The sequence below is a fragment of the Leuresthes tenuis genome, unplaced genomic scaffold (assembly GCF_036924035.1).
Source record: "Leuresthes tenuis unplaced genomic scaffold, fLeuTen1.0.hap1 SCAF_20, whole genome shotgun sequence".
In the NCBI taxonomy this organism is placed as follows: domain Eukaryota; kingdom Metazoa; phylum Chordata; class Actinopteri; order Atheriniformes; family Atherinopsidae; genus Leuresthes; species Leuresthes tenuis.
In genome coordinates this window covers 23,435,561-23,462,721 of record NW_027325374.1, presented here as the reverse complement: position 1 = coordinate 23,462,721, position 27,161 = coordinate 23,435,561, and the positions used below count along the sequence as shown (strand labels likewise).

Here is a 27,161-nt window from a genome sequence, read left to right as displayed (position 1 = left end):
CTCATGACCAAGTCTGTAAGAAGCCCAAGAAGTCTGGTGAACGTCCACCCAGTGGGGGCGCTATAAGTACAAAAACTGCATTTTGCTCATAGCTTTGGAGCCGTTGGTTCAAATTGGACAAATGAGGTACCGTTGGAATCCCTGGATGAAGACGAGTTCATTTCAAACACCAAACTTGGTCTATGGACTCATGATGCCTTCCTGAGCAGCCGCAGGCTTACCTGCTATTCTGCTAGACCCCGCCATCGCTGCTTGCAGCTATATTTATTATTATTCTTCTACTTTCCGCCACCATTGAAGTCTATGGCAGCCCCATTAACGCAATGGTAAAAAGTTGTGAAATTTGGCACATCTATTTAGCACATTCCCATTAGCAAATTCAACAAATTTGGAACCCAAATTCAAAACTCTCTAGCGCCACCAACATGTCAAAGTTTGAAGCCCATTCAGCTAAATAACTTTTGACTCGTTGATCCAAATTTAAAAAACAAACCATCGTTGGAATCCTTGGATCATGACGATTCCAACGCACCCTATGACGTCATTTTCCGTCTGACTAGATTTTCCGCCATCTTGGATTTTGTTGAAAACCTTCAAAAGGATTCTTCGTTCACACATTTTGACCGATTCTCATGAAAATTAGCACAGAGTATCTTTGGACGAATCCGCACAAAAGCTAGGAAGCGGATTTTTCATTTTCGACTTTGTTCACCCATTATAACCAATCAAAGTTGGCGGCGACTACGCCAAAAAGGACGTGAGGCCATATCTCAGCAACCGGTTGGTCTATTGTCATCAAACTTATATCACAGACTCATAACTCGATCCCTAACAGGCCCAAGAATTGTGGCCATCTTTGACCTATAGGTGGCGCTATATTTAGCAAAAATGCATTTTTGCTCATATCTTTGGACCCGTTTGTCCAAATTTCACAAATGAGGTACCGTTGTAATTCGTGGATATATCCAAGGTCAACCAACCCTATGACGTCATTCGCGCCATCTTGGATTTACCGCCATTTTGAAATATGTCAAAAACCTTCAAAACGCATTACAGGTCACCCAGATTGTCTGATTTCCACGGGACTTGACATATAGAATCTTCAGACTGAGCCTCACATGAGCTTTTCAGTGATATTTTTTAATTCACTACCGTTTGCCCGTAGCAGCCAATCAAACTCAGCGATGACGCACCAAACAGGACGTGAGGCCATATCTCAGCAACCATTTGATCTTTTGACATCAAACTTATAACACAGACTCATGACCAAGTCTTTAAGAGGCCCAAGAAGTCTGTTGCACTTCCACCCAGTGGAGGCGCTATAAGTAGACAAACTGCATTTTGCTCATAGCTTTGGAGCCGTCTGTTCAAATTGGACAAATGAGGTACCGTTGGTATCCCTGGATGAAGACGAGTTAATTTCAAACACCAAACTTGGTCTATGGACTCATGATGCCTTCCTGAGCAGCCGCAGGCTTACCTGCTATTCTGCTAGACCCCGCCATCGCTGCTTGCAGCTATATTTATTCTTCTACTTTCCGCCACCATTGAAGTCTATGGCAGCCCCATTAACGCAATGGTAAAAAGTTGTGAAATTTGGCCCATATCTTTAGGACAATCCCATTAGCAAATTCAACAAATTTGGTGCCCAAACTCAAAACTCTCTAGCGCCACCAACATGTCAAAGTTTGAAGCCCATTCAGCTAAATAACTTTTGACTTGTTGGTCCAAATTTCAAAAACAAGGTATCGTTGGAATCCTTGGATCATGATGATTCCAACGCACCCTATGACGTCATTTTCCGTCTGACTAGATTTTCCGCCATCTTGGATTTTGTTGAAAACCTTCAAAAGGATTCTTCGTTCACACATTTTAACCGATTCTCATGAAAATGAGTACAGAGTATCTTTGGACGAATCCGCACAAAAGCTAGGAAGCGGATTTTTCAATTTTGACTTTGTTCACCCATTATAACCAATCAAAGTTGGTGGCGACTACACCAAAAAGGACGTGAGGCCATATCTCAGCAACCGGTTGGTCTATTGACATCAAACTTATACCACAGACTCATAACTTGATCCCAAACAGTCCCAATAATTATAATGATATTTGACCTATAGGGGGCGCTATATTTAGCAAAAATGCATTTTTGCTCATAACTTTGGACCCGTTAGTCCAAATTTCACAAATGAGGTACAGCTGGAATCCCTGGATATAGCCGAGGTCAACCAACCTCATGACGTCATTTGCGCCATCTTGGATTGTCCGCCATTTTGAATTGTATCAAAATCCTTCAAAACGCATTACAGGTCACCCAGATTGTCTGATTTCCACGGGACTTGACATATAGAATGTTCAGACCAAGCCTCACAAGAGCTATTATGTGGATTTTTTTATTTCGTTTCCCTTTGCCCGTAGCAGCCAATCAAACTTAGCGATGACGCGCCAAACAGGACGTGAGGCCATATCTCAGCAACCATTTGCTCTTTTGACATCAAACTTCTAACACAGACTCATGATCAAGTCTGTAAGTAGCCCAAGAAGTCTGGTGCACTTCCACCCAGAGGGGGCGCTATAAGTAGAAAAACTGCATTTTGCTCATAGCTTTGGAGCCGTTGGTTCAAATTGGACAAATGAGGTACCGTTGGAATCCCTGGATGAGGACGAGTTCATTTCAACCACCAAACTTGGTCTGTGGACTCGTGATGCCTTCCTGAGCAGCCGCAGGCTTACCTGCTATTCTGCTAGACCCCGCCATCGCTGCTTGCAGCTATATTTTGGGATTTATTCCACTGGAGAGTATAGCGTTTGTGGAAGTTTCTCCTCCATTTCTGAGTGGTAGCTTTTTCCCATGTTGGCTAACTGCTCATACAATGGCTTCTGAATAAACGTGTATATTTTGAGCTTCACAATTCAAATGTATGCATCTAAAAATCAATTTCCTTTTGCAATGACCCTCTTTGTGAGGAGATCACTCTTTTTATTTGTACTTTTGATATTAGAACCTTAGCTTTGAAAGCTGCAACAGATTTAGTGATGGTCTTCCATCGCTGAGATTCTGAGCACAAAGTCGTCAGAACCTGGTTCATTTGTGGCTCATTTGTTATCTGCCAGTGTTCATTGAGGTAACAGATGTTACATCAGGTGGAAACATTGTTCATCATAGTAGTTGTATTACTTAGAGACTTTGCATATTGCACATATTTGATCTAGTTTATGATTTCCAGGGAGCTCACAAAATCCAAAGTGTTCCCAAATGTCGCTTTCACTCACTGTTGAGCCCTGGCTTCCTCCTCAATATCATAAAGCTTTTAATCTTTTGAGTTGCATGTAACTCCTTCTGTGTTTAATGGCAATTGAAGGTAACAACATGTGTGTCTTTGTTGTTTCACAGAGGCCAGAAAATCACAATTCCTACACATTCTCTTGTGGAAGGGTGGGCGATATGGCCCAAGAATAATATCACGAGATTTTGGAGTATGCTGACAATAACGTTAAATTTGACAGAAAAATTGGTTGTTATTCATTTGACAGCATAAACATAAAAGGTTGCCTTGAAATATTCTGTAAAAAGTTAAAAAAATTTATTGCACAGGTAAGTTTTAGTGCAGTAACTTTATTTAGCAAAGTATTCAGTTTTAAAGTACATCCATCCATCCATCATCTACCGCTTATCCGGGGGTCGGGTCACGGGGGCAGCAGCTTGAGCAGAGAAACCCAGACGTCCCTGTCCCCGGCCACTTCCTCCAGCTCTTCCGGGGGGACCCCGAGGCTTTCCCAGGCCAGCCGAGAGACATAGTCTCTCCAAAGTGTCCTGGGTCTTCCCCGGGGTCTCCTCCCAGTGGGACGTGCCCGGAACACCTCCCCAGGGAGGCGTCCAGGGGGCATCCTATCCAGATGCCCGAGCCACCTCATCTGGCTCCTCTCAATGCGGAGGAGCAGCGGTTCTACTCCGAGCCCCTCCCGGATGACTGAGCTTCTCACCCTATCTCTAAGGGACAGCCCAGACACCCTGCGGAGGAAACCCATTTCAGCTGCTTGTATTCGCGATCTCGTTCTTTCGGTCACTACCCACAGCTCGTGACCATAGGTGAGGATGGGAACGTAGATTGACCAGTGAATAGAGAGCTTCGGCTTCTGGCTCAGCTCCTTCTTCACAACGACGGGTCGGTGCAGAGCCCGCAACACTGCAGACGCCGCACCGACCCGCCCGTCAATCTCACGCTCCATTCGTCCCTCACTCGTGAACAAGACCCCGAGATACTTGAACTCCTCCACTTGGGGAAGGATCTCATTCCCGACCCGGAGAGAGCATTCCACCCTTTTCCGGCTGAGAACCATAGTCTCGGATTTGGAGGTGCTGATTCTCATCCCAGCCGCTTCACACTCGGCTGCGAATCGCTCCAGTGAGAGCTGAAGGTCACGGCCTGACGACGCTAACAGAACCACATCATCTGCAAAAAGCAGAGACCCGATTCTGAGGTCGCCAAATCGGACACCCTCAACGCCCTGGCTGCGCCTAGAAATTCTGTCCATAAAAGTTAGGAACAGAATCGGTGACAAAGGGCAGCCCTGACGGAGTCCAACTCTCACTGGAAACGTATCCGACTTACTGCCGGCAATGCGGACCAAACTCTGGCACCGGTCATACAGAGACCGAACGGACCCTATCAAGGGGTCCGGCACTCCATATTCCCGGAGCACCCCCCACAGGACTCCACGAGGGACACGGTCGAACGCTTTCTCCAAGTCCACAAAACACATGTAGACTGGTTGGGCGAACTCCCATGCACCCTCCAGGATCCTGCCGAGGGTATAGAGCTGGTCCACTGTTCCACGGCCAGGACGAAAGCCACACTGCACCTCCTGAATCCGAGGCTCGGTTATCCGACAGATCCTCCTCTAGACCTTACCAGGGAGGCTGAGGAGTGTGATACCCCTATAGTTGGAACACACCCTCCGGTCCGGACCACCCCGATCTGCCAGTCCAGAGGCACTGTCCCCGATGTCCACGCGATGCTGCAGAGGCGTGTCAGCCAAGACAGCCCTACAACATCCAGAGCCTTGAGAAACTCAGGACGGACCTCATCCACCCCCGGGGTCTTGCCACCGAGGAGCTTTTTGACCACCTCAGCAACCTCAGTCCCAGAAATGGGAGGCCCCGTCTCCGAGCTCTCCGACTCTGCCTCTTCCGAGCACGTGTTGGTAGGATTGAGGAGTTCCTCGAAGTACTCCCCCCACCGACTCACAACATCGCTAGTTGAGGTCAGCAAAGCCCCGTCCCCACTGTACATAGTGTTGACTGTGAGCCGCTCCCCCCCCCCGAGACGCCGGATGGTGGACCAGAATCTCTTCGAGGCCGTCCGGAAATCGTTCTCCATGGTCTCACTGAACTCCTCCCAGGCCCGAGTTTTTGCCTCAGCAACCGCCGCAGCCGCAGCCTGTCTGGCCTGCCGGTACCTATCAGTTGCTTCCAGGGTCCCACTGGCCAAAAAGGCCCGATAGGACTCCTTCTTCAGCTTGACGGCTTCCCTCACCACTGGTGTCCACCAGCAGGTTCGAGGGTTGCCGCCACGACAGGCACCGACCACCTTACGGCCACAACTCCGATCAGCCGCCTCGGCAATGGAGTCACGGAACATGGCCCATTCGGACTCAATGTCCCCCACCTCCCCCGGGATATGGTTGGAGCTCTGCCGGAGGTGGGAGTTAAAGCTCCTTCTGACGGGGTATTCTGACAAACGCTCCCAGCACACCCTCACAATACGTTTGGGCCTGCCAGGTCTGATCGGCATCCTCCCCCACCAGCGGAGCCAACTCACCACCAGGTGGTGATCGGTTGACAGCTCCGCCCCTCTCCTCACCTGAGTGTCCAGGACATACGGCCGCAAGTCCGATGATACAACCACAAAGTGATTCATCGAACTGCGGCCAAGGGTGTCCTGGTGCCAAGTGCACATATGGACACCCTTATGCCTGAACATGGTGTTCGTTATGGACAGTCCATGACTGGCACAGAAGTCCAACAACATAACACCACTCTGATTCAGATTGGGGGGGGCCGTTCCTCCCAATCACACCCCTCCAGGTCTCACTGTCATTGCCCACGTGAGCATTGAAGTCCCCCAGCAGAACGAGGGAGTCTCCGGTGGGAGCATTCTCCAGTGCCTCCCCCAGAGACTCCAAAAAGGGTGGGTACTCTGAACTGCTGTTTGGCGCATAGGCACAAACAGCAGTCAGGACTCGTCCCCCCACCCGAAGGCGGAGGGAGGCTACCCTCTCGTTCACTGGGGTAAACCCCAATGTACTGGCACACAGCCGGGGGGCAATAAGTATGCCCACACCTGCTCTGCGCCTCTCACCACGGGCAACTCCAGAGTGGAAGAGAGTCCAACCCCTCTCAAGAGGACTGGTTCCAGAGCCCAAGCCGTGCGTCGAGGTGAGTCCGACTATATCTAGCCGGAACCGCTCAGCCTCGCGCACCAGCGCTCCTTCCCCAACAGAGAGGTGACATTCCACATCCCAAGAGCTAGCTTCAGTAGCCGAGGATCAGACCGCCAAGGCCTCCGCCTTCGGCTGCTACCCAGCTCACATGGCACCCGACCCCCTTGGCCAGGGGGGGGGTCGGGTACAAACAAAGTATGTTTGTACTTTTATTTTAAAGTACAAAAAATAAAAATGATTCCTCTGTTCTTTGGATTGTAAATGTCTGTCTGAAACATAAATGTTAGAAGAAAATAAAATCGTCATCCTACTTGACCGTAAATCTGTGGTTGATGCACAGTAATCTGCAGATATTTTCTATGAAGCCCATAAATTAGGTGTGGTGCAACCAGTTTCCTTTCAAAGTCACTAAATAAATCAAATTAGATCTATCTGTGCATAATGGAAGTGCTGCATGATCCCAGTATACAAACATCTCTTCTGAGAAGCTCCAGAGTCTGCAACACCAGTAATGAAGAGACACCACCCAAGCATGAAACGCCACGAAGACCAAGGAGCTCTCCAAACAGAGAAAAAAATCCCAAATTTTATAATCCCATGAATCACCATTAAATCCATCATCACAAAATGGAAAGAATATGGTACCGCACAATGAGCGCGTTAATCAGCGAGGCAACCCTAAAGGAGCTGGAAAGCTGTGGATCTGTCCAGTGGCTCAGCTTTATGAAGAGTTCTGGTCAGAATTAAAGGAATGACGAATGTTGCTAAATAGAGGGATATTCTTGAGGACAGCATGTTTCAGTCTTTCAGCGATTTGACACTGAGGTTCACCTTCCACCAGGACCATGATCCTAAGTACACTGCTAAAGCAACACAGAGTGGTTTCAGGGTTTAAACGTGTCGCCTTGTACAAGCCTAGACCTCAATCCAATTGAAAATTTGTAGCATGAATTAAAGACTTTTGTACAACAGCAGAACCCATCTGACTTGAAGAGCTGGAACAGTTTTATTTAGAAGAAATGTGGCTGGCCCATAGAGACCCTATCCCTAAGAGACTGCTGCAGAAGGTACTGACTGTAGGGGGTGAACAGTTATGTACTCTGGAGTTGCTTTTATGGGGAGGGGTTGTAGAATTTCTTGTTTTTCTTTAAAAAAAACCCTAATATTTGGTGTCTTCAATATTTGATTAGTTTTCTTGGTTATATCATTTGCACCTACAGTTCATAGACGATCCAGATCTGAGGAATGATGCCAAGTTTACTCCCATCCAGCTGCCTTTGTGCCAGTCCAGTGGCTTCCCCAAGAGTCAGACACTGTCTACCACAACATGTGAGAAAACGTCTTCTGTTCCTAGGAATTTCTATGCATAGAAACACTAATTCTGGCACCCAGAGAAGGTGCATTTATGTGATGAAAGCAGAAAAGTTGGCCAGCTAGTCTAAGGTTAATGCATCATAAAAGGTCTGTTTCCAACACATTCAGGTGTTAGGGGTGGGATAGCTTTGGCTCACCGTGTATTCGCACTGACTGCGATTTCAAGCCATACAGTCAAAACTCATACTTTAAGGAAGACTATTCTTGAATACAGGTCATACAGCTTGCATGCTAAAGACCACCAAAACAAAGAAGCCAGTTTACACAGAGCAGAACAACACGTTTCTCTTCAGGTTCTTTTTTTCTATATGTGGTTTCTTTAAAGCTCTCTCAGGTCTTCTGACACCTAGCTAAGGTAAATATGTTTGGTTGTGTTGCTCATGTGAAACAAGTTGGAGCAAGTATTTCTTCATGATGTGCTCAAGTTTTTGGACATAAACAATGAGAGGGTGTACGAAACTTTATTGTACATTTTCCTTATCTTAACTAGTACTGGTTCCATTGTGAATGTGTGTTCTTTGATCTCGACAGGTCAAGAGAGCTCCCATCTGTTCAAAATGTCCTGTGGAGCACAGCTGCCCAAACCGGAGCAGCTGTCGCTTGTAAAGCTGTTGCAGGATCTCAGTCTGTCTGGAAGAGAAGAGCTCTTCTTCATACAGTTACCAGACTGTATGCCAGGCAGAGCATCTGGACTGAGGGTTGACCCTACTCATAGATCTACATCTGAGAAACTGCTGAGAAAGTCTGAAGACAAAATGACTGCACATCTCCAATCACAAGTGAGTCAACAGGGTAAACCATGCTCACCATGCTGCTGGTCCCCATCTCCTCAACACCTGCCCGCACCCACTTTAGAACTTGGTGGCATTTGTTCTCGCCATGGGCGGCATACATGTAGACGGTTATTATATCTGATTTTCTATATTTTGCTGGAGAAAAAGTATAAGTCCCATGTTTTATGTCTACTTTTGGCATTTTAATTGTAACATTTGTGTCAGCAGTTGGCCATTTGAGTAAAAGATGTTATAGCAGCCTGTTTTTAAAGGTGGTGTGTCTGGTTTTTCTTTTTACAGGAGGCTGTGGTGAAGAAAGGCTGTGTGATGCTCTCACAATTCCCTGAAGGATTTTTGGGTAAACTTCAGATCAGGAAGTCAGGAAAGATAGAGCTGAAGTTGGGTGACATTGTGATGGATGTCTCAGAGGGAGCTGCTTTCTCCTTCCTGCAGGTAGTGTGTGTGCATGTGTCACTATGACATATTTGCTATATAACAGGCAGTGGTCACGCCTTTACTGGCACCTCTGAATTGCAAGCATAGAAATTGGAATATTTTCTGAGATTAAGGCAAATCCACTGACATGTATGTATGTATATGCTTCCAGTGAACATGCAAAGGTATTAACCATCATCAGGAAGGGAAGGAAGACGAGCACAAATGTTACTCAGATACTGGCAACTTTCAGTAATATTTAGCTGGCAAAGCTTTGGCAACGATGACTGGTGTTTCTTGTAACAGTTTAGAATCTTTATGCACACCAGAAAAGTTGTCTAAAACTCAAAAGCAAAGAACACTTAAATCTGTAGTTTGAAAATGGAACAAATCTGTAATCTGATGTAGAGCTGGGCGATATACCGAAAATGTACTGATACCGAAAGTTACGAATATAATCAAATTAATTTTGCCCATGTCGGTATATTCAGTGTTTTTAAAAAGAAAAGAAAAGAAAAGCATTTTTTTTTCGTCTTTTGGCTGTGTGTGTAGGTAGGTTGTGTTCATGTCCCTTTAAGACGCGGCACACGTGGTACAGCGTATGTAGTAACATGATAGACTCGCGACCCAACTCAAATCTCGCGGGAACTTTATGAACTTAGCTGCGGGCAGAAGCAGGCGGCTAAGAAAAAACACGGTTGGATCGTGATGTATCCTACCGACACGATGTCAATAAATGATGTGGAAAGGAAGCTCAAAGAAGGTCTTTACAGCACAAAGACAAAGCAACACAAGTTTCTCAATTGTCCATGAATCTCTTTATTAATAGCCTATAAAATGACGTGTTTTCTCCTGCGGGATGGGAGAAGACACAAAATCAATGCATTTCTATCATTGTGCGGGCATAAATTCTCAAAGTTTTGTGGGTGTGGGCGGGAGTGGACATACATGTTGCGGGAGTGGGCGGTAATGGTCAGAAATTCAGCGGGAGCGAGATGGAGTCACGTGTTAGAGTGCAGGGCTCTATCACGTGACTCCACCCCATCCAGTCTGTAGCAAGAAGGGGAAGAGACGGTGACAAAATGGAGGACAGTTCAAACATCGAAGCTGTGGTGGAGGTAGAGCTGGTCGAGGAGGAGGAGGAAGAGCAGCAGCTTGTTCCAAAGAAAAACGTGTCTTCAGTCGTGTGGTTTTAATACGCAGGTTATTTTATACTTTTAAACTTGTTCAGTTGTGCTTAGTTGTTCAATAAATCTGAACTAAAAGTACTTAATTTGTATCTTCATTTATTTTCAGACACTGTAGGTTTTTTAACACTAGTCCTTTTTAACACTTTAGGCACCAGAGGTTTTTTTTCTAAAATCCTTGATTTTGACAAATACATTTCAAAAGGCTATAACTGAGAAGAAATCGAGACTTTCTGTAAATTAGAGAAATGTTACGAATGACCCAAAGTTTATCTAGGAAGCAAGTTTACACACCTAATTTGCATATTATGACGTCATGGGGCGGCGGCCATCTTGGATTATAGAATTTTTATGAATTTTTCATGTTTCAATGATGAAATGCAGCCTTTTTCCCAAATATGCCCCTATTAATCTCTGTGCTATATTCAATATTCTATATTCAATGTGCTATACAATGCAAAATGTTCAGGGAAATACCAAAGAGTAAACCAACACTGTAAATTATTTCTAATAAATGACCGAAAAATGATCTAATAGCTTTATCCAATTTTGGTACCCCACCTTATCAGTCAAATACTCAAAGCCTGCATTTCCATAACCTGGCTTAGTGAGACGCATGTTGGCTGACTTGGCTCTGCGCTGTGTGACAGCGCGTCTGCCTCTAAATGCACCACATCTGCCACCTTGCGCTCCTGTCATGTCTCAATCAAGTGCGCTAACACGCCCTCCGGTCGAGTGAACAGACGCAGCATGGCTGCGGCTACGCGCATAAACTGCACCGCTACGTTTTCCCCCAGCTCTCCCACTGACACTTCGACCATGTCTGACATGTCCTTCGAGATTTGTCAAGCTCCTGGCTGCGCGATCGCGGACACTTTGTGAAGGCACCGTGTCAGAAAGCACAGCGTTCACTTGGAAAGCTGGATTAAAAAGACAGAACACCCACATTACTCCCAGCCTCGTTCCCTCCAGTACCGCCACGCCTGCTAACTCCTCGATGCAAACTTCAACCCCGTGAAACATTTTCCTCACCACCTACATTGCTGGGCAAAGGATCTGAAGTTGGTATAGGGTGTAGCGTTCTAGATATGACATTAATTCTTAAGATCTCGTTTAGAAAATGGGGCACCACCTACCATTTACGCTGGCAGAACGTATGAAAATATATATTAAGAATCGTTACTGAAGGTTAGAATTCTCTCTGAATTGACTGGAATTACTTAAGAAACATGAAACACGGATCGATTATTTATTTATATATATATACAGTCATTTATTTAACATGGGGTTAAGACAGCACTCAGGACGTATGGTAATGAGGACATAACACCAAAGATTCAGTTCAATAGATCAGGGATAAGAGAGACATGAGACTTAATATTTCTATAGGGATGACTTACTGCGTGAATAAAAACTTGGTTATTTTTAACTCGGCCCTATTTATTACCAAAGTCGAGGTTCCTTGAGAGGTTGACGAGGGTGGACCTTACTTTGAGCAGAATCCAGAGAATTTGGCCGCCGCCTTCCCAGGAGTTTGGATGAGCGAGTCCCCAAGCGGACACATGTAGATTGTCTTTTTCCGGTGGATTGGTGGCCGGTGGAGCAGTTCAGGATCCTTGGAGCGTGCGGTCCAGTCTCTGGTTCTGGTTCGCCTTGAAGGCACCTGATGCGGTATCTCGTCTCCCCTTTTTACAGACGGGTGCGGGCAGGTGGCTGAGTGACTTTTTGAGCAGGGTCAAGTCAAAATAACCCCAACAAAAATTTGGTTTTCATGTAAACTTGGTCAAAAAGGGAATTATTGGTTGAGTCTGCCCCGTGGACTTTGCTTAGGAAATTAGCGTCTCATAAAGGTAACAAAAATGAGAGAAGTGAAATAGTCTAAGTAGAGGGTAGGGTAAATAAGTGACTAAAAGAGTAAAAGGAGTCTAGAGTCTGAAAGTGTAAAATAAACTATAACTGAAAAAAATAAAACAAAACTAAACAAAAACTAAAGACTGGGAAGAAAAGACTCAAAAACTACTAGACTGAAAAAAAAAACTAAACTTTACTCGACTAACTTGACTGGCAGCGCACTTTGCTTTCACTTGCGAGGGCGGAGTTTCATCACTGGTTTACATCCAATGAAATGGCGGGTTTGCCTTTGGGCATCACAGAGGGGCTTTGATTCTTTAATTAACTTTTATAAAAGAAAAGTTAATCTCTCTAATAATCCCGGCATCCCAAAGCACATTCAAAGAATACATTACTACCATACTTATCACACAGGCATTAAATATAAGCAATGTAAACATGAATCAGTTGACATGTTCAAACAAGAGATGACGATGGATTATGGTGAGTGACCAATAGAATTCAAAATGTATTATTCACATGGTTCATTGACTGACGGTTATTCCGTCGTTAGGACCTCCGGTTCGTTGTAACGCACACACATTTAATTTGCACTAATGCTGTAGTCACCATATTATAAACCATAACTGCTTCATTAATCCATCTGAAACTGGCTCTGAAGTTTTTCTTTATTTCCAACAAGGGTCTGTCTTTTGTCCGGATGGTGAGTGTCACGTCTTAATTTACAACTCTTTAGATAAGGATGGTAATGCTCGCTCTTGGTACGCACCCCACTGACCTATCTGGTACCAAAAGGTGGGTCTGTGTTTATCCAACTCACCTCTGGCCGGCCGAGCAGATGTTAATCTGACTCCAGAATCTTTCAAAGGATGAAGGTCCTTGTTTGGAATGGTTTTTCACTCAGTTTCTCATCATTGTAAATTAGGGGGTTTGTTATTTTGAAACCACTCCAAACAGATCAAAGAAAAAGGGCTTATTCGGGTCTCCCCCCTTTTACTGGCCATCACTAGTACGCCACAAGGGAAACACTTTGTCCGACTGCTGGTGAGGCAGGGACGCGGGGCAGGAACGTGTCGCCACTAGCGCCGGGACTAGCGGACAGCGGACCATCATCTAGATTTTCCCTCTCAGAATCAGGATTAACGAATAGAAGACCCAGCACTTCTTTGCAGGTACATTTTTTAGTGGACATTGTGCGATTATTTTAGATAAATACATGCCAATGCTGACTATATGGTTCTGCTGCTCAATGGTGTACTCGCCCGGTGAAGAACTCGTTCTGATTCAACTTGCTGTCGTACGAAAATTTTATGTAAACGGATGACGTTTTTTACATCAGAGGGGAAGTGTGACATCTCTGCCAACCAGAGGTGGAGAGTAGGAACAAAATATGACGTTATGTTTGCCATAATGTGCCGTTTTATTCAGGACGCCATCTTGTCGACTTCAGTTGACCATGGCGCTTAGAGGATTAAAGTGACAAAAATAGTTACAATAAATCGGTCCAGGGGAATCATACTGGTATCAATTTTACTGGCTGTGGAGAAATTATGCTGCCACAGCTCCATCTAGTGGCAAAACTTTTTTTGTGCACGGGGTGGTGGTAGTTATCGTTCATTTATCGAGGTGAACTGCTCAATATATTGTGATATTGATTTTAGGCCATATCGCTCAGTTCTAATCTGATGCAGTAGAAGTTGTTCCAAAGTCATTGCTCCCATCGTGTTCCATCAGCTTCCTTTTAATGACACTTTTTAATGCTTTGGGAACTGAGGACACTGATTGTTTCAGTTTTTCAGAGGAATCTGTGTCCATTCCTGCTGAATCCCAGATTTCAGCTGCTCAGCAGTCCGTGGTTGTTGTTGTTGTCTGATTCTCCTCTTCATGATGCTCCATACATTTTCAGTAGGAGACAGATGTGGACTGCAGGCAGGCCAGTCAAGCACACACAGCCACACTGTGAATGAGGTCTGGCATCGTCCTGCTGAAATAACCACGGACCTCCCGGGAAAAGACGTCACCTTGATGTAGGGCTGAACGATTTTTCCAGCAGATTGCAATTTCAATTCGATTTACGATTTTCTTCAAATCAAAAAGTTTCAGTCAGTGTAATATTCACAACATGTACAGCAACATTTAAAAACATGACAGAAAATTACATCATACCATTAAAAGCTATTACTCTAATGCAATAATGAAAACTAAAGGTAGGAAATGCTTCCAAATGTATTCATTAACATGAAACACACATGTACATTCTTTAACTTCTTTGAGCAAAAATATAGTGCAAAAAAAAATCCTGTGGTCTGTGGGAAAGTATGTCGTCTGCAGGCAGCGACTTTTCAACTCGAAGCTGTCATTTACAAAATACAGGTATCCGTTGTTCTGCTTGACCACATGTCAGTAGTTGTGGTGTAGCACTCCACATTTTTCACCTCTGTTACCATGTTTTCTCGAAACTCCGCGTACAGCTGTGGAATGGCAACCTGGCTGAAATAGGTGCGGGAGGGAATCTCAAATCTCCGGTCCAGCGTGCGGAGGAGGTTTTTAAATCCATCTTTGGTGACCGTATTAATAGGCACCATGTCCTTAGCAATGTAGTGCGCTATGGCAGTCGTTATTTCGCGGTGTGTTCTGCTGCTCCTCTCATATGGAGTTACACTGGCAAATTATGCTGTAATTGTAGTCTGTTTGCTACAATGGACCAGAGAATCTTTTTCTCCGGACTTTTTCGCCATGCACTCCTGTCTGTGGCAACTTTAGCGCGACAACTTTACCTGTTGCAGCTTCATATCCGAAATACTCCCAAATTACCACCGTGCTGTTTTATGGGGGGAATAAATCCCTTAACTCTGCTTTTGGTTCCACTGAAGCCATTTCAAAATATGTTAATCTTAAAAAGCACGAGGTCCAGGTTAATACTGATTGGTTAGTGTGACCTGTCCACGAGTAGCATGTCGCTACTGATTGGTGAGCTTTGCAAGATGGGAGGGAAGACGGCATGTATGTCTAAAATAGATCCACAACAGACCCTGGGTCAGTCAGCAGCGCTTTAAAAAAAAAAAAAAATTGCAGTTCTTTCTGTGTGGAGTCCGCATGTTCTCCCCGTGTATGTGTGGGTTCTCTCCGGGTACTCCGGTTTCCTCCCACCATCCAAAAACATGCATGTCAGTTTAAATTGGTGACTCTAAATAGTCCCGAGGAGTGAGTGTGAGCGTGCATGGTTGTGTGTCTCTGTGTGACCTTGTGATGGACTGGTGACCTGTCCAGGGTGTACCCACCTCTGACCCAATGACAGCTGGGATAGGCTCTCACTGGGTGAGGGTGTTCTTTGTTTTTTATTTAGGTTTGAGGAAAGAAAAGTGTAAAAATATGTTGGGTTTATATTTTTTTATTCTACTGTAACTTGATTCTTTTAAGGCAAGTTTATTTGTATAGCACAATTCAACAACAAGGTGATTCAAAGTGCTTTACAGAGACATTAAAACAGTAGAAATAAAAAGCATGATTTAAAATTTAAACAAAAAGAAAGAAATAAGAACAATAGATAAAATCAGAGCAATATAAACTCAGTAGTTAAAATATGAAGTGCTGCTCAGTAGTTCTGCAGCGCACCACCTTGCCACAGGGATCCCCTAAGGCTCAGTACTGAGACCTCTTCTCTTTGCCATATACACCAACTCACTGGGAAAGATCATCCGATCACATGGCTTCTCATACCAATGTTATGCTGATGATACCCAGCTCTATCTGTCATTCCCACCTGATGACCACACGGTCTCAGCACGAATCTCAGACTGTCTCTCTGACATATCAACATGGATGAAAGCCCATCACCTCCAACTTAACCTCCCAAAAACTGAACTGCTGGTCTTTCCAGCCAAACCAACCATACACCACAGCATCTGTATTCAAACCGAATCCCTATCTCTTGCTCCATTAAAGGTTGCTAGAAACTTGGGTGTCATGATTGATGACCAACTAACCTTCAAAGATCACGTTACCTCGGTTGCTCGTTCGTGCCGCTTTGCATTACTAAACATAAGAAAGATCAGACCATACCTAACCCAACATGCCACTCAGCTCCTGGTGCAGGCCATGGTCATCTCCCCCCTTGACTACTGCAATGCTCTCCTAACTGGTCTCCCAGCCTGTGCTGTGAAACCTCTGCAGATGGTCCAGAACGCAGCGGCGCGTCTGGTCTTCGATCAGCCTAAAAGAACACACGTCACCCCTCTGTTCATTGAACTCCACTGGCTACTCTTAGCCGCCCGCATCAAATTCAAGTCACTGATGTTAGCCTACAAAGTGCTTAATGGAACGGCTCCCATCTACTTGAATGCTCTTGCAAAGGCTTATGTCACAACTCGGTCCCTCCGTTCGTCCCAGGATTGTCGTCTAGCAGTGCCTACACCACGCCTAAGACAATCCAAAGTCTTTTCATGTGTCGTCCCACGATGGTGGAATGACCTACCGAGCGCTACCAGAACAGGGGCGTCCCTGTCTATCTTCAAGAAGCTCTTGAAAACCAGCTCTTCAGAGAGCATCTCCTATCCTAGCACTTACCTTGTACTTGCCTACCCCCTCTATCTTTGCACTTTATCTTTCTGCACTTCCTTCTATGCCTGCACCCTATCTCTACTCTGTCACCTCTGACAGAGTCGGACTAGTGGGTTCCTTCTATGTAGTTAATTGTTAGCTTTGTATATAGCTTGTTATATCTTCATTTGTAAGTTGCTTTGGATAAAAGCGTCTGCTAAATACATATACACATAAACATGATTACGTTTTGAAACTCAAGCTTATTTGGAGCTTTATTCTTCAGCCTGGACTTAAATACACTGAGTATTTCAGCTGATCTGAGGCTTTCCCGGAGTTTGTTCCAGACATGTGGAGCATAGAAGCTGAATGCAGCTTCTCCAGGTCTGGTTCTGACTCTGGGAACTGACTTAAAAAAATAAATTAAAAAATTAAAAAAATGGATCCAGATGACCTGAGGGATCTGGAAGGTTCAAAATGGGTCAGAAGGTCACTGATGTATTTTGGTCCTAGATCATTCAGAGCTTTATAGACCAGCATCAGAACTTTAAAGTCTATCTAGGTAGGCCTGTAAAGATGCTATTACAAAAACCATAATAATAATACACTATATTGTCAAAAGTATTCGCTCATCTGCCTTTACATGCATCTGAACTTAAGTGACATCCCATTCTTAATCCATAGGGTTTAATATGACGTCAGCCCACCCTTTGCAGCTATAACAGCTTCAACTCTTCTGGACAAGCTTTCCACAAGGTTTAGGAGTGGCCATGGTTTAAAAAGTAAATCTGTCAAAGAGCAAGCTCCTCTGTATGTTTAAAAAAAAAAAAAAAAAAAAAAATTTTTTTTTAAAGAGACTGAAGCCATCCTAGCTGCTGTAAGTGGGGTACACCCTGGAAATATGACAGCTGAACTTACATTTTCATGCAGTACTTTTCTGGGAGATAATGAATTATTCAGATATTTCTTGTGTGTTCAATTAGGGGTGGGCGATATGACGATATTAAATCGTGAACGATTGCAACGTGAAGACAATCTGTCAAACTGCAGAGATCGTGGGTTCGTCTTGGGCACAGTCTATAACAGGGGTCGGGAACCTTTTTGACTAAGAGAGCCATGAAAGCAAAAAATCTGGAAATTTATTTCAATGAGAGCCATATAATATATTTTAAAAGTGAATTCAATTAAATGTCAGTATAATAAGATTATCTTGTCTTTGTTCGGAAGATCATCAAAAAGTTCCTCGGCTACATTTAGCATGAACGTTTTAGCATACTCGCATCTGTGAATGGTTTTCCGTTCCTCACTATTGCTAAAGATCCAGCAAAGCTAGCAGAATTATAGTCACCTTGCCGGGTCCATACGCGGAGTTGCTGCTGGCTAGCTTGTACCCTGCTCAGTAGCTCTTGGCACGCTTTCTTTCTGCCGTCTCCTGCCGGGTATTTTGATGCAAAGGTAGCATGGCGCGTGTCGAAGTGCCGCTTTACATTCGACCGTTTCATCGATGTAATTTTGTCATTGCAAATTAGACACACCGCAGAATTTACTCTCTCCACAAAGGCGAATTCTTCAGTCCATTCGGCCTGAAATGTACGATACTCGTCATCTTTTTTTCTTTTTGCCATCTTCTTCGTCGAAGGGTTAGCTTTGAGCTAATGACCGAGCAGACTGATTCAAAAGGGGGCGTTTACCTGTTTTACGCTGCAACGGCCAACGTAGTCCAGTATCATCCAATTAAAATAATGGACAATTGCTCCTGCAGCCCTGAACAGGACATGAGCAGTGAAAAATCGATGGATGGATTAAAACAAGTGAGAATATTTTGTTTTATCTGCGAGCCAGATGCAATCATCAAAAGAGCCACACCTGGCTCGCGAGCCATAGGTTCCCGACCCCTGGTCTATAAATTGCAGTTCTATGCTGATGCACCAGACGTATTACGTCGTCAACCTGACCTACCAATCACAGCGAATTACCGGCAGTGACGCGCTTTCTTACCCGCCTCCTTGTTTGTGTGTGTAGCCGCATGGAGAGCCATGGCTGAGTAAAACATTCCACCTCCATTATATGGAATTGGTTTGGATTTTCCGCAACTGATCAAGCGCAAGCAAATGTAATTTGCAAAGTTTGCACAGAAACGGTTCGCACGCCGGGTGGCAACACGACGAACCTGTTCAATCACTTGAAGAAGAAGCATCCCAAACAGTATGCTGGGACCAAGCAGCGAGGGGCCCGGCGGCACCGGCACCGCAGGGGAGGCAGCAGCTAGCGTAAGACCAAAGCAGACCACATTAACACAGGCATTTGACAAAGGCCCTCCCATGACAAGTCAAGCAAGTGATAGAAAGAGGTAACAGAAGCAGTTACCTTTTATGTTGCAAAAGATATGGTACCGTTCAAGAAGGTAGAAAAGGAGGGGTTCGAACGCCTGCTACGAGCTGCCCAGCCGAAAATACTTCTGCAACACTCTGTTTTTCACTTTTCAGTTTAAATTGTGATAAAATCAAAATCGTGATTTTATTTTTAAAAAATCGTGATATGATATTTTTGCCATTTCACACACCCCTATGTTCAATAATCGAAAGTGGGAAAACTGGAAAGATAAAATAAAAGTTAACATTGTCTGACATAAAAAACAAAAAGGTTCTTTTAAACAGCTGAAGCGTCTGCAGTCACACAAATTTCACACACAGTCCCCATCTCTAGTAGGTGGAAAGTGGACTAAAGCTTTTCTTTCTCTTTTGTGTTTTCCATTGATTTTTCTCAATTCTCTATGATGTTGTCCTAGGAATATTCAATATTTCCCCATATTCATCAGTTACATTTTGAAACCTGCAACTTCAGATTCGTAGCAGTGGGGAACACAGGTCATATCATTGTGTCAGGGGTAATGAAAACCATTCTGTTGCTGTTAACACCAAAATCTTATGTCCCTCTTTCTTCAGCAACTGGTGTCTGTTCATCTTTCTGATGGGCAATCTGGAAACATGATGGTCTTGGGAAACGTCCATCACAAGCTGGTATTATCTCCAAACTTCCAGGTCTTACTGAGACAAGCTGCTACACAGGAGCCAAAGGGCCAGTGATGATCTCACATCCAGACCCCGCAGAGGTGATGCTTACAGACCAGTAAAGCTTTGTTTGATCTGATGTGATGTGTTGCTCTTTACAGATCACTAACATACAGTAATGAAAATGTTACTATCAAGATTAATCATTTTTATATTTCTACTCTGAAATCTTTTGGATGGATTTATAATGAAGACTTTTAAATACTTTTAAGGGAAGAAGAGGTGAACATTAATGTTAGTCTGAGTTTGAGACGGTTTCTACATGTACAGAAATTTAATTGTACTTGGTATAATATCAATAAAGATACTTATTCTGAAGCTGTGTAGCGAACTCAAGCGTGGAAGCCTAACACTTTAAATGACTCTAACATTCTTTTGTGGGGATGGTCAGTGTGGAAATACCAGATGGGGGATTTCTACATCAAGGAGGAGAAATTTACAACAACCTTTGCCCACAAAAGCATTTTGGAGGAGTTTTCTCAGCCCCTCCCTCCACAGACCTGTACCATAAATTTAGGTAAATGCATTAATGGATTGATGCAAACTAACTGAACCAACAAACAACCTTCTCAAGGAGAATATTGGAGAAAACCAGTCCAGAACACTTCTGACCTTATCTGGGTCAAAGTAAACGAACAGTGACAGTTTGCCCCGACTCTGACTCAAGCCAGAAACAGCCGCTGCATGGACCTCTCAAAAGGATCTCACTCAGAATAACTTTTTAGCTAAATCTTGAAACTGTATTAAATGTGCTTTATATCTTTGTACAAGTTCTTTCATGTTCTCAGTGATATCACAAGCTGGATTTTAATACCTTTTTCATGATTGTACGTGGAAGGCTACGGAAGATATTATTATTTTGGAAAATGACTAATCGTCCCCAAGTGGTTTGTAGTACTGAATGGTTAAACCCTAATGAAGTCAACAACTTGCATATGACATTTATATGAAATAATGCAACTATTAACCAATGCTTCAGCTGTTTCTTATTGTATTCTGTGTTTAACAGTAAAATAACACTGGTTGGTTTGTTATTCATATGTCATAATTATACAGATATCCATCTGAATTTTGGGACTCATAACCATCATGTTATGTTATGTTATGTTGTTTTTGATGTCTTTATATCCTAAGTTTATGCTACATCTTTACCCTTTATATCTTAACACGTTATGGTGTTTTTAGAATCCTCTTAACAAATGTTTATGAAGCGGAGGAATGAAGGAATCAAGTTCCTTTGTTTCATTTCTTACGGTTAGGATTAGATCGTATTACAAAACACACCCAGGCAGACCCACAACAGTTTCAGGCATACCATTGGCTGAAAGTATAGCGTAGGCCTACGTCATGCCCCGCCTCCACGAATCAAACTCCGGAACCCGCGAGGAAAAGTCAGTTTTGAGAGGAGAGTCTTTGAAAATGGAATAGAGAGAAGAGTTTTGCAGAGTTAAGAAATTAAGTAACCAGAAAGATGGCAGGAGAGGGAGATGAGAAGGAAGACAAAGATTCAAACAATGAAAGAACATGAAGTAATAGAAAGACAGACGCTTTTGTGTTTTTTCGTTCGTCGGTCATCATCCTGTCTCCTTTCTATAGCACGTTTTGAACTCTGCTGCTGCAGCATCTTCACCTAGTTTTGCTCACCAAGAGAGCCAGCGTTAAGCTTGTCAACCTTTTTGTCAATCTTTTGTGAATTTAAATTCACCTCATCAGAGTTGCTCAGCAACCAAAACTAATTCCAACACTTGGACAATTCTTGTCATTTTGCAGTGAATTCTTCTACAACCCGTTCTGCCCCTTGCACGGAGAAGCTTCTGTGTAGAAGCAGCAACCTGCCTCAGATAACTTTAATGTCCCCAAAGTCACCAACGACACTATAGCTGTTCACATTGTTTAATTTTTTGGAATCTAATTTAATAATTAATTTTTTAATGAATAATCATCACAAAACTAAGCTGAAGATCTCTGGCATTGCTGTTGTCCCTATTTTGCAAAACATGATAAAGTTGGGGAGCAGCAAAGCCACATTTGAAATGGCTGCTGGTAGGAGACTGCTCTGTTCACATTACAATGGAGGGCAGTAGTTTGATGCAGTTAAGATTGTGGAAATGCTTCAACACAATATCACTGTATAGCCCTTAAATTCACTTACCACTGTACCGCTGATTGTATTATTAGATTTATTATTTATACAAGGGTACCTTTTATCCATTAATGTGAGATGTTGTGAGTCAAAGAACTATTGACCCATACATTTGTCTAACAAGTTTCTCAATACAGCAGGAAAAAAAGAAACATGAAATGTGGGTTTCACTTGAAAGAATCTTTTTTTTAAGCTTCCTAGATGGGTAACTGTAACTGAAGACAATGGCATAGACTAATCTTCTTACACATGCTACACCTGGTGAAATGTTAACCCAAATTCTGTCACATATGGTCAACAGCAAATGGGCTATGCAATCTGCCTGTTCACAGCATTAGCACACAGTTTTTTGTGGCTAGTTTATTGGCTAATTGCTCATTTTAATGTCACATTAGCAAGTGACTAACCGGTCTGGGTGTGTTTTCACATGCCGGATGGAGTTTGATGTAGTTGAACCACAATTGTGTATCTTTGTGCCGCACTCTTTGCACACTACTGTTCGCTTGTTGGCTGACTGCATAAAGGCATCGTATCCAAATGTGATGTTCTGAGGCACTTCCGGTGGACTTCACACATGGCGCATATGTGACATTGGTGTTGTGCCTATTGGTTTCATCTGGTTTCATAGATAAGTACAGCTGAGTATCATCAGCATAACAATGGAAATTTATGCCATGCTGTCTAATAATGTTACCTAATGGAAGCATGTATAAAGTAAAAAGAATTGGTCCAAGCACCGAACCCTGAGGAACTCCATGACTTACTCCAATGTGTGAGGAAGATTTTTCATTTACAAGAACAAACTGGATTCTATCAGATAAATATGACTTAAACCAGCCTAATGCAGTTCCTTTAATCCCAATAACATGTTCAAGTCTCTGTAACAGAATGCTGTGATCGATCGTATCAAATGCAACACTGAGATCCAACAGGACAAGCACAGAAACAAGTCCGCTATCATAGGCTAAGAGGAGATCATTGGTAAGTTTCACCAGTGCTGTTTCTGTGCTATGATGCACTCTGAATCCTGACTGAAACTCTTCAAACAGATTATTTCTATATAAATGATCACAAAGTTGAGCTGCAACTATTTTTTCAAGAACTTTAGACAAAAAAGGGAGATTGGATATAGGTTGATAATTAGCCAACACTTCTGAATCAAGAGTAGGTTTTTTAAGTAAAGGTTTAATTACAGTAAACTTAAGGTCCTGTCAACTAAAAGGTCTAAAATACAACTTGATGGTTTTACATTAGCATGAGATTACCAGGTGATGATGTTTGTCTCATGTTCTCCTCTGCCCAGGCTCCTGAGGTGGAGCCTGAGGTGGTTATTACACCTTTTGTGTAATAAAAAAGCTGGTTAAGATGCATGAAAAAGTACTTGTCCCTGTTTTTTTAATTTTTATTTCATAATGATTATATTTGATGATTTTTCTCCACTGCAATGAAAATGTCCCCGATTTTTTCTTTTGGAGGCCTCCTAACTCAGCCATACGGCATCACAGAGACATCATTCAAAGTTTATGTGACAGGAAAGACTCAACTTTCTCAACTCAACTCAACTCAACTGACCTAAAGGGCTTGTTGATAGATTATACAGCTTTGGCACTGTATAACTCCTACTCTAAAATTACAAAAAAAAGAATTACTCGAACAAATGCCTCTCACGTCCAAAATGTCTGCCTGACCTAGACAAATTTTACTTCAAAACATAGGTATTTTTGTCCTTCACACAAAGTCACTCTCATTGAGCTTGGCCTCACAGATTTCTCCCAAATCACCTCTGAGCGCAGAGAGGGAACATTCCATCTCATTATAAACAGATACTCATGAAATCAGAGTGAAAACTCATTTTAAAACTGCCATAAAAAACACAGAATAAAAATTACACCGCTGGCTTCCCCCGTCCCTTCTGGTGCTCACAGTGAAAGAATTTTTCGGATACGACTTCAACTTTTCGAACAGCGACCGTTTGGCCCAGACTTGTGCTTCATTATTAAAACCCCATGATTTTAAGGGGACAAAGTGATAGCAGTTTTGTCAGTTGGCTCCTGCCTCACACATCTAGCTGTCTCCCATAGCAACTAATTATGAGGTCAGAGCCAACGTGGCTGGCCTGTTCTAATACTGCTTATGAGGGCAGAGCCAAGATGTCTGCCCTACTGTAACAGCTTTATGCCAGCCTGTGTGATATGTGTTCCTAATACAATATAACATGATAGCCTCTGTCTCGACGGGTAGTAGCTTGGCACCCATCAAAATTTCTTCAGAGATTTTTCTAGTTATTTATTATAGGGCTCTATTGAATGTTGCCAATCGCTGCCATTTCGAGGGATGCTGCTCTGATCAGAGGAGGATGGGATATTTGCCTTGGTCAATTTAATGGTTAATTTTTACCTTAATTAAAACAGTTTCAGAGTATTAGTGCTTGTTAAATAAACTACTTGTTACATGGAGACTCTGACTCGGTGTCCCAGCTCTTGTCTCTGCGGCACTGCGACACAAACGCTGTTGTAAACAAATGTACATGGCTGAGAGCAGGATTAGCAAAGAAGAAAAGAGACTGGACATATACGATGGATAGATTTATACGCCAAATGACACAATTTCTAAAACAACAAAAGTTGTATTTTGATCAACATTATGTGTCAAATTAATTATTTCATATTTTGCAGGTCAGCTCTAATTAACTATCTCAAGCCAACTTCTAATGCTAGTACTAACTTGCAAGCTAAAGCAGTAAGTCTGTAAATCCATGAACTGTATATTATTTTAAATAGTACAATTTTATGAAATAAATATTGAATATACATGTTGTTGACTTTACCTGTGATGCTTCACCTGAGCGGGCATCTCCACTCGGTCCTATGCCCTGCTCTTTCCCATTATATGGATATACACAGATTGTGAGTGATCTAAATATCTTCCGAAGGACGCCGACTTTCGCCAAACTGTTATCGGTGAGTACATAAAATTCTTTCATGCCAGAAATAAGGTCTAGGTTTAAAAGTACCGGAGTTCCCCTTTGATGTTCACGTTAGTACTATGAAACTGATTTAATAGATCATTTGGGAATATCATGACCTACTCAGCACAATTATATACAGTGACTGCCAAACGTCACTTTCATCACCCTACTGATGTCTTACTAACAAAAACATATTTTGTTTTCTTGTCCTGACGTAAGCTAGTAATAAGCTAGTTTAATTTATGTTATCTTAAGAGATACATCAAACTCAACACATTCATATAATATAAACAGTTAAATAATCTAAAACAACTTCTTACTTGCGAAATGTTATTCCAAGTTTTCTACGTTTAGGCATTTATTCCATGAAAACATCCGTAAGTGGTGCAAAAGTCTTGCTAGATGCACAGCTGTCAGACCCGCTCTAACCGTAACTAACCGCTGTCAGATACCCCGTCCCAAGATGGCGGCCGTGTTGACGTGCCTGACAAGCTCAAATGTGGCGTCTATGTGTATATATCTATGACTGTCAGCCATCTTTGGCTTTGGCACATGCGCGTTTTGAAGAAATGCGGTTCGATTACTTTTCCCTGTGACCTGCGTAACGTCATTTCAGCACTTTTCTACTCGTACCCACAAACTTGAATTCGTGCTCACAGTTAAGACTGTTACGTTACTATGACCATCTATTATAATAACGAGATAGAGAGAGTGAGTTGCTGTTAACTGTTTACTTCCAACTTCGTATCATAGGATACAACCATGACGTCACTTCCCTATTGCCCACATACTAACAACCCGCTCCCTGATTGGCTGAGGCGTAACAGGTTAGATTAACCTTACACAACATCTAGCCCTTTTAAGTAAAACAATAATTCACAGTTACATTCTCCTTCATTAACATTTTCTTTGACAACATTGTCAATGACAAACCAGAACTCCTTTTAAACTGTGACATCACAAATCCAGTGTCTTAGGCGGACGTGAGTGTTACAAGCCTGAACTTGTAACATATGTAGCATCTGGCTCTGCTGCAGGTTGGTCTACACTGTCCGAGTCGGTGTCCTCTCCGTTGGTTGGATCAGGAGGCAGACACTGGGATGCTCGCAAGTGTGCACGGTTTCTCCTCAACAGCCCATCCTCTGTTCTGACAAGATACAATCTCGGAGCAGTTGTCTTTTCTATGACCGTCCCGTGAGTGCTCTCTGTAGTGATCCATACACTCTGGCCTGGTTGTAACTCCAGTTGATTGTGTGTTCTGTGGCGTTTGTTGTAGTGTTGCTCGTTTTCGTTTTCATTGTGTCTCTGTGTGTGACGGAGTGACCCCGTCCCTCATTTCCCAGGACCTGATCTGTAGTCTGCAGGCTATTAGGGGTGCACACCTACTAGTCTGTGGGTTTGGGGTTGGATAAGTATGGAGACTGGGACATCACTGGCATTGATGGGTGCTAATCTAAAAACTGTTATGTTGGTGGTTGTGTATGAGTATTTCTGTGTATTGGGGGAATCTATGTCGGCTGCAGGTGATAAGGAGCACCTGTTACCCGGAGGTTGATTATGGGGGAGGAGTTTAATTAAGAGAGGGAGCCCTTTAAATGGAGAAAAGACGGGTGTAGAAGAGAGCGATAAATGGCTGGGAATGATGGATGGAGCTGATGTGGGCTTGATTGGTAAAAAAGATATGTACAGACTGTAATAATTTGGGGACTGAACACACATGTGGGGAGCAAGGGGGGCACAATAAATACCTCCACCAAGAAACCAGCAAGGAAAAGTCTGTGAGTTATTCTGGTGACGCTGAACCCGGTCACCGGGAGGTGGAGTGGCGGACAGCAAACGCCTGGGCCCGTGATGAAGAGGGCGATCGCCATTCGCACCTCATAACACTGTGCTTCGGAGCTGTTTGATGTTTGGCCATCGAGGACACAGTGTTTTGGGCACTTGTGGGAGTGTGGTTCTTAACTGTCTCCCCATGAGTAGCTGTGCTGGAGAATATCCGTTCTCCAAAGGGGTGGCTCAGTAGTTAAGTAGTGCTTTTGCGTAATCTCCTTCTTTCCATAAGCCTTTTACAGTGGCCACTGCCCGCTCAGCTTTGCCGTTGGCTTGTGGGTATCGTGGGCTGTTGGTCGTGTGAGTAAAACCATGCTCACTGGCAAGTCATTGAAGAGAGAAGAAGCAAACTGCGGCCCATTGTCCGACATTAGCACCACTGGAACTCCATGCCGGGCGAAGATGTTCTTCAGAGCCGATATGACTGTATCGGCTGATGCGACATGATGGTGCACCACTTCAATATAGCGAGAGAAATAGTCTATCACTACAAGGTAGGTTTTCTTGTCCCAGATGAATAAATCTGTTCCGACACGTTGCCACGGT

General features: G+C 43.4%; 1 protein-coding gene across 2 annotated transcripts in view; it reads left to right on the top strand.

The window, feature by feature from the left end:
- LOC140278580 (DNA-directed RNA polymerase III subunit RPC4) overlaps window positions 1–20,758 on the top strand; it is a 60,473-nt gene extending 39,715 nt beyond the window's left edge. The window contains exons 6-9 of one of the 2 annotated variants that reach the window (XM_072373621.1): window positions 7,665–7,773; window positions 8,350–8,597; window positions 8,892–9,044; window positions 19,549–20,758. In XM_072373621.1, coding sequence (XP_072229722.1) covers window positions 7,665–7,773; window positions 8,350–8,597; window positions 8,892–9,044; window positions 19,549–19,689 — 651 coding nt within the window. In that variant the 3' untranslated portion in view covers window positions 19,690–20,758. The remainder of the gene's footprint in view (window positions 1–7,664; window positions 7,774–8,349; window positions 8,598–8,891; window positions 9,045–19,548) is intronic. The other variant, XM_072373622.1, reaches the window with a different exon arrangement.
- The last annotated feature ends 6,403 nt before the right edge of the window (window positions 20,759–27,161 follow it).